The sequence below is a fragment of the Juglans regia genome, chromosome 10 (assembly GCF_001411555.2).
Source record: "Juglans regia cultivar Chandler chromosome 10, Walnut 2.0, whole genome shotgun sequence".
Taxonomy (NCBI): domain Eukaryota; kingdom Viridiplantae; phylum Streptophyta; class Magnoliopsida; order Fagales; family Juglandaceae; genus Juglans; species Juglans regia.
This window is the reverse complement of record NC_049910.1, coordinates 20,001-27,814: the sequence shown is the minus strand read 5'-3', so window position 1 is coordinate 27,814 and position 7,814 is coordinate 20,001. Positions and strand designations below refer to the sequence as shown.

General features: G+C 38.9%; 1 protein-coding gene across 9 annotated transcripts in view; it reads left to right on the top strand.

Moving 5' to 3' along the window:
* The first annotated feature begins 1,976 nt into the window (after positions 1–1,976).
* The window catches only part of LOC109001840 (U11/U12 small nuclear ribonucleoprotein 65 kDa protein), a 17,800-nt gene continuing 11,962 nt past the window's right edge, over positions 1,977–7,814 (top strand). For 2 of the 9 annotated variants that reach the window (XM_035694592.1, XM_035694586.1), the window contains exons 1-6: positions 1,979–2,141; positions 2,222–2,294; positions 2,580–2,761; positions 2,863–2,934; positions 3,149–3,361; positions 3,456–3,537. In XM_035694592.1, the coding sequence (XP_035550485.1) occupies positions 2,580–2,761; positions 2,863–2,934; positions 3,149–3,361; positions 3,456–3,537 (549 nt within the window). In that variant the 5' untranslated portion in view covers positions 1,979–2,141; positions 2,222–2,294. Of the gene's footprint in view, positions 2,142–2,221; positions 2,295–2,314; positions 2,484–2,579; positions 2,762–2,862; positions 2,935–3,148; positions 3,362–3,455; positions 3,538–7,814 lie in introns of those variants that run through there. The other 7 variants (XM_035694591.1, XM_035694584.1, XM_035694589.1 and 4 more) reach the window with 6 other exon arrangements.

Genomic DNA, 7,814 nt, shown 5'->3' with positions numbered 1-7,814 from the left:
GAGCGATTATGAAATTTGATAATTTGTGCATAGTTATATGAAGATCCTATGAGTTTGTTTTTGAATATGTAAAAATGATCTGAATCTATTTTGTACTCTATTTTGATACGATGTGGCATCTGAAAACTTTTGGCATGACATTCTGATACTGTATTTGGTCCTGTTTTTGCTCTGACCTTACCAAGGGTGTAAAACTGTGGCCTCTGTTATATGGTTGGTACCAACTTCTCCGTCTTTGGGTGCACCTACTTTGGAAACAAAGTGGTTTTTTGCATGGTTTTTTTTGTGTGCACACTCATAATTTCGAGAATGATATAAGAAAGATTCACTTCTGTCTTTGCCAGGTTTGGCAGCACAACTTTACCATGGGAGTTAAACAGACAATCTAATAATCTAATAAAATACAGTCCAAGACAAAACTCTTATGTTATTCATCGTGCAATTGTTGTCTTCAGTGTGAGGATTATATGGACATTCCATTACAATATGATGGTCAAACATTACATCTATCTTTATTACTCCTACATCTTGTATGTGGTAAGCCGATATCTTAAACTGATTTGCTCTTTTCTTTGTGTTAGTAGCATATTGATTTGCTTCTTCAAAATCTTTATTGTGAGTGCTTCAGTTCAGAAGATCCTTATATTCGGTTCCACTATTTTCACCATTTGTAATTGCTCATGGTTACAACATGACATTCATTTTTTGAATGGGAGAAGAAAAATCTTACATGATTTCTTTACTGTGGGATTCTTTTTATGTTATTATGCTAAGTTTGTGAAAATGACTAACTTTTAAAGGTCCCACTTAATTACGAGTTGCATATTCGATTTTTACAATTAAACAAATTTCGTGGTTGCAGAATCTAGTCAATGGATATGTGTTCAAAGGTAAGCCAACGATAATCCAATTTGGCCGGAATCTAGCAGTTGGCAAAACAAATTAGAATTATATTTTTCTAGTTTGGTTGACCAATCCATATATTAAAACATCACCATCTCATTTGAGTTCTCTTCATTCAACACCCTCTAAAGCCTATTTCAAGACTGCAAGGAGAAGCCCTTGGTCGTTGCTGGGAGTAGGGGTGAAAAAAAGGACCAAACCGTACCGAACATGTGAGTTCGGTTTGGTTCTAAATCGGCTCGGTTTGGTACCAGTTTTATTTTTTTAAAAACCGATCGAAATCAGCCCGGTTCCGATTTTTATTTTTTTAACATTGGACCGGACTAGTTCATATAAATATATATTTTTAATTTTTTATATTATATATAATTTTGATATCTAATATATATAATTATATATAAAATAATCTTGTATTATGTGCCAAATTATTAATTAAAATAACATTAAAATTTATAATTCTATATAAATAACTATATATTATCACTATAGTCCATAGTATTAATAGTTATACTAATACAATATCACTATAAGTTATAATATATTATAATATATCACTATATTATATATTATAATATATCACTATAGTCTATAATACAATTATAATATAGATTATAATATACTACAATATATTATTACTATATTATTATATACTATAGTATATAGCATATTATATATATAATATACCAGAAAAATCGGATCGAACTGAACCGAAATTGATAAAATCGGAATGAACTTGATTGAAGTTGGTAAAATCGAAAGTATCGATTTATAGATGTAATCGATGCGATATTGATTTTTTAAATTTTAAAATCAGTGTATAAAGCATCTTTAGAAATATTATTTAATATTTATCATTTTATTTTATGTTAAAAAAACTCGACTTATTTAGATAATTTTATTTCTCTTAAAAACATTTAAATTTCACTATTTTATTTCACGATGAAAATTATTATTTTAAAATTTAAAAAATAAAAATAAAAATTTTAAATATAGTTTCATTTCATTTTGTTTTCATTTCTCTGCTTTTTAGTTTACTGTCATTCTCTTCATGTTTAATATTCAGCGTTGGATCACCCCAAGACGTAGGGCTTGGATTAATTTTCCAAAAACCAATTGCCCTCCCTCTTTTCCTCTCTTCTCTCTCTCCCCTACCCCTCGCCCTCTACCTCCCTCGCCTCACTGCACACCGCCGGCGCTGTCACTGGCTAGCACCACCACAGCCCCGTTGTATGTCTCCGGTAAACTCTCTCTCTCTTCTCGGTCTCAGATCCTCTCTTTTCTCCCTCTCGATTTCCCTCTCATCCTCCTCTGTCGGCAGCGCCGCCTCCAGCCACCGGCGTAGCAATGCACGAAAGCACAGCCGCCATTCGCAACCCACAAACACTGAATCCGTGAGCCCCAACCCTAACGCCTCTCTCTCTCTTCCTCTGTTTCTCTTCCTCTCTCTCAATAATCAACCCATTGCCGCCGCATCCCCTTTCATGATGCAGTTAAGGTTCTTGATGATATGCATAATAGAATTGTATCTTCCTGGAATAGAATAATCAATGGATTTGCTGCGAGCCTGCGAACACTTTATGGTTTTTTTCTTTTTTCTTTTTTTGTATGTAGAAGAGTCCTTCTAAATATTCATTCATTTTCTCTAACAAATGAGGGAACTTTACATAAACTCTCAGATGCAGCAGTCGGGCATTCAGTTTTTAGGCAGGGAGGAAGAAGCAAAAGCGGTAGCACCAGAAGTGGAAGGAGTCGTAACCCTTTTGATTCGACACCTTCCTGAAGCCATACCTCATGACACGCTCTCTAGACTTTTCTCCAACTACGGTGCTTTTTCTGTCCGTCCTTGCTCTGCTCCTCAGTAGGTGGACATGTTTTTTTGGGTTATAATTTAATATCACCTTTCCTTCTTTCTCAATCCGATCCTCGACTGCTCTCACTTTCCCTTTTGTTTTTCTGCAGACTAAGAAACTGCGCTTTCCTGGATTTCAAGAATGAAGCATTGGCTTACCAGGCATTTCGTCAATTGAATGGGTAATATTTATCTTCTGTTTGAGTTTGGGCTTTCAGTAGGACGTCTGTGTTGCTAAGACACCAGCTGACGTGGCTCTGCTATGTACATAAACACGCACATGCACACACAAGCACTTTACTCTTGTTCTGTCAAGATAGTTCATTCTGATGGATCAATCATTTGATGTCATCATGTTAAAGTTTGGCCATTGCCTTTGCTGTTGGGTTCTTTCAGGCTGAGGTTTCTTGATAAAGTCTTATCAGTGGAGAGAGCTAGTAACGAGCCAATTGTGGATACCAAACTGAAAAAAAGTGAAGCTCATATGCCACCCACATCTACGTCTATGTTCAAGGATGCTACTAAACATACAATTTTAGGGTCTACCCCTGCTAGCGAACCCATTGCCCCAAGGCTTGGTGTTGAATATCCATTTCCTCCTCACTTGGAGTATGTATTTCTATTTCCTTTGATCCCAAGGCTTTGGATGACAAAGAAATCTTTAGAACTGTTTGTGTCTATTTTAATTAAGCTTCTGTTGCAGATATGTGTATCCTCCACCAGACGGAAATATACTGACTAATATTGTAAATGCTCTTATTGCCGTTCCTCGCTTTTATACTCAGGTTGTCTCCAATCTTATGCATAACTAATAGAACAATTTACTTGTTTACCATTTCTTGGGTCCCATGATAGTATTATGAGGATCATTCTAATCTAGTATTATGTCGTTACTCTCTCTTCTCTCAGAGGACCTCTCTGGTTAGAGGTTTTTGTTGGATATGATGTCTAATCTTCCTGTTGTGTATCTTCTTCCTTAGATTGAGTGTATTCTGTTGTTTGTTAGTTGTTTTTTAAGCGATGGATAGGAGTTTGCGAATAGAATCCAAGGTTTTTGTTTTTAGGAGAAAGGGAGGTAATATGTTCTGTATAACAGAAAAGGGAAGAAAACATACTTTGTCTTTATATCTATCTGGTGGAATGGTGGGTTGGTTTGCTAAGGAGATAGAGGTTTATTGGAAGAATCTTGGTAAGATGGTTGATTATCAAACTAGAAGGGAGGGAGATAAAGTTTTTATGTTGCAGGGGGGCCATAATCAGTCTGGTAGGTTTCTGAAGATGCTAGAATATGGCACATGTTCCGGTAAAGGAATTTTAGTTATCCCTGAAGGGAGGAGAGGAAGTGGATGGGCTGGTTTTGTGAGATACTTGCGAGAAATGGTTGGGTCCTCTTCTGCTGCGACATATCATCCTGGTAGAGGTACGTCCAAGGTTGGGCAGGTTGTAAGTTAATCAAGTAGCAATTTGATGGCTGATACTTTTCTACATGTTGGTGATGATAAGGCTGGTGGAGGTTATTATGTGGTGGCATTGATGAAACCATTGCAATTCTCTGAGAGATTTGGAGGTGCCAAGTATATGAAAGAGGTTATCTCACCGGAAGATGGTAGGAGGAAGGAAGGGGGGACAAAACTCAGGCAAAATTATGGTGATGGTAGGAGTTACGAGGTGTTTGGAAACATAGGAGAAGTGGAAGGGACACTATGGCATTTACGTTTTGAATTAATGGGATGGAAGGATAAAATTGTCTTTTTATTCAATAAGGTTGATGGAGGACTGGGATTTATTATGGGTTTGGGCCAAAAGATGGGAGCCCAAGAAAACAAAGAGAGTCTGGAGGAGGAGAAGGGTGGGTCAAGTGAGGAAGGCTGTGGTAGTGGGCTGGGTAGGGGCCCATTAAAGAGTTCTGTTTGTTGGAAGCCCAAGGATAGCAACGTGGTTCTTTCGGGCCCGAGAGGGGAGTTGAAGCGTCAGCCCAACTCATCGTCGGCGCCGCTGGTTCATTTGTCATCACAGAGGGGTGCGACAAGGGGAGGCGATCCTAATGGGTGTCTGCTGGCGAGGAAGGGCTCGGAGGAGAGGGTGGTTCTAAGATCTATCGGCTCGATAGAGAAGAGGGATGCCAGATTTAGTTGTTCGACAACGCTGTTGGTGGTTTTGTCTGCACAAAAAGGAGTGACGGGGGGAGTCGAGCAGGATGGGTGTTCCCCGACGATGATAAACTCGACGGCGACGTCATCTCAGGATTGTTCGAAGAGTGTGGAATCTGACAGTTTGCAAGATAGACTGAGATCAAAGTTTTGTGTGGTTTCTTCATCACAAAGTGGTTCGATGGTGGAGGAAACTTGTTTAGGAGGGCCCTCGAGGGTGGGAAGCCATCTGGTGATTGAGTTTGTGCTCTCACCCTCGGTCTCGATTTGGAATCAAGAAGGGTCGAGTAAGGAGCAGGGCATGAATATAGAAGTTCTGCCTGTTCAAAACTTTCAGGTGAGTAAGGGAGGAGAAGTAAGGGAGGAAGGAGTAAAGATGGTGGATGAGGTAGTTGTGAATGAGGGGGTGGAGAATCAAGCTATTGATGTAGTTGGTTTGTTGGAGAATGGAGATACCTTTTCTGAGAATAATTTTGTTGAGATGCAAAGGGGTCCTATTTGCTTTTCAGAGGATGAGGAGGGTGAATTTGGAGTTTCATGTGATCCAGCAGAGGAATTTTCTCCAGTTCCTCTATGTTTTGTTTCCCTAATATTGAGTGGAATTCAAATCTTCAGATTGGGTATTGAGAAAGGTGGATGAGATTAAGGAGTGTGTGTGTGTGTCTTGTGATGGTTTTGAGGAACAATTTAGAGCTTTATTGATTGCAATTGAGGCTGGCCAGATCTGTCTTAAAGAAAGAGAGGGAATTGAAAAGGTTGTCGTGCTTGGTAAACTATGATGGGAAGGGAGGAAGCGTAGTTAGGAATAAGGGAAAGGAAAGGGCTGTGATAGATTCTAGATGAAGCCCAAGATTATTTCTTGGAATGTAAGGGGTCTTAATGACCTTCGAAAGCGCCTTTGGTTGAAAAATTGGGTTAGAAAATGGAGGGTGGATGTGATTTGCCTTTAAGAAACTAAACTGAAATTTGTGCATCAAGCTATTGTTGAGAGTTTGTGGAATTGTAGTAGTGTGGGTTGGGTAGAGTTGGTGTCTAATGGGGCTTTGGGTGGTATTATAATAATGCGGAATAGGACGGTGGTGGAGTTGGGGGATCATTTTGTGGGGGAATTCTTGGTGACATGTCATTTTAAGAATATTAAGGATGGGTTTGAATGGGCATTTGCTGGAGTGTATGGCCCTAATGTGGATAGTAGTAGGAGTTTATTATTTGATGAAATGTCGGGTGTATGTGGTTGGTGGAATTTACTTTGGTGTTTTGGTGGGGATTTTAATCTCACTCGTTTCCCTAGTGAGAGATCGGGGGAATCATATTTTTCACATGCAATGTCTACTTTTTCAAATTTAATTTTTGAATTAAATATGATTGATTTACCTTTGGTGGGTGGAGATTATACTTGGTCTAATGGTAGGTCATTTTCAAGGCCGGATAGGTTTCTGGTTTTGCCTTCTTGAGAGGCTCATTTTTCTGGTTTGAGTTTGAAATTATTGCCGAGATTGTGTTCTGATCATTATCCTATCATGTTGGATTGTGGTGGAATTGAGGGTGGGAGAAAGTATTTTAAATTTGAAAACATGTGGCTGAAGAATGAGGGATTTGTGGATAGGGTGAGAAGTTGGTGGAATTCCTTTTATTTTTGATAAGCAAAAGTATATTAATTAAAGAATAGGCAAAGCCATGTTCAGTACAAAGAATGCCCTAACTATGTAGGAGCAATAGATACAAGAAAATCATGGAAATCTTGGCCATTAAAATTAATGGCATTGGCCCAAGTACAAAGAGTTCTAAAAAAGAAAGCTTTTAGTTCCTCCATCAATCTCTCTTTGTCCTCGAACGTCCGTTCATTGTGCTCCTGCCACACACGCCACATGATGCAAATAGGAAGCATCTTCCATACAACCTTGATCTGTTGATTACCTCTTAGATCTGTCCAACTAGCCAGCATCGCCACTATTGTCTCAGACATAACCCAACCCAAGTCTAGTCTACAAAATACCTCTTTCCATATCCCTTGAGCTACCTCACAATGTAGTAGAAGATGGTCCACTGATTCACCCTCATTCCTACACATGCAATACCAATCTGTGATGATCACCCTTCGTCTCCTCAAATTATCCGTTGTGAGGATCTTATCCAAGGAAGCGGTCAACACAAAAAATGCTGCTTTGAGAGGCGCCTTGTGTCTCCAAATCCTTTTCCAGGGGAACTGAGTTGGAAGTTCTTGTTACTTGGTGGAGTTCCTATAATTTTTCTAGCACTCCTAGTTTTGTCTTGGCTAGAAAATTGAAATCTTTTTTTGATAAGTAGAGATGAAGAGATGAAATAAAGAGGAGTTTGGGAATTTGGATAGCAAGAGGAAGCTTCTTTTGGAAGAGTTGAGAGGTTTGGATGAGAAGGAGGTGCAAGGGGTGATATCGGGGGAGAACAAAATAAGAAAAATAGGGGTGGTTTCCGAAATGGAAAATTTAGCGTTAATGGATGAAATTTCGTAGAGGCAAAAATCTAGGGTGTTGTGGTTGAAGGAAGGAGATAGGTGCACTAAATTCTTTCATCAAATGGCGAACTCTCATAGAAGAAATAATGTGATTGTGGTTCTTCGAGATGGGGACAGGCTTTTCACAGATCAAGAAGACATTAAGGCTCACATAGTGACTTTTTATGAGCGGCTGTTTTCAGAAGATTTTTCTTGGAGACCAAAACTGGACAGACTTGGTTTCCACTCTATAGATCAGTTTGAAGCTGATTGGTTGGAGAGAGAGTTTGTAGAAAAAGTACTTAATGTGGTTAAAAGTATGGATAGGGATAAGGCTTTGGGTCCGGATGGGTTATCTTTGGCATTTTTTCAAGCATGCTGGGACATAGTTAGAGAAGATATTCTGAAGGTGTTTGCTGAGTTTCATTCGTTTATGAGG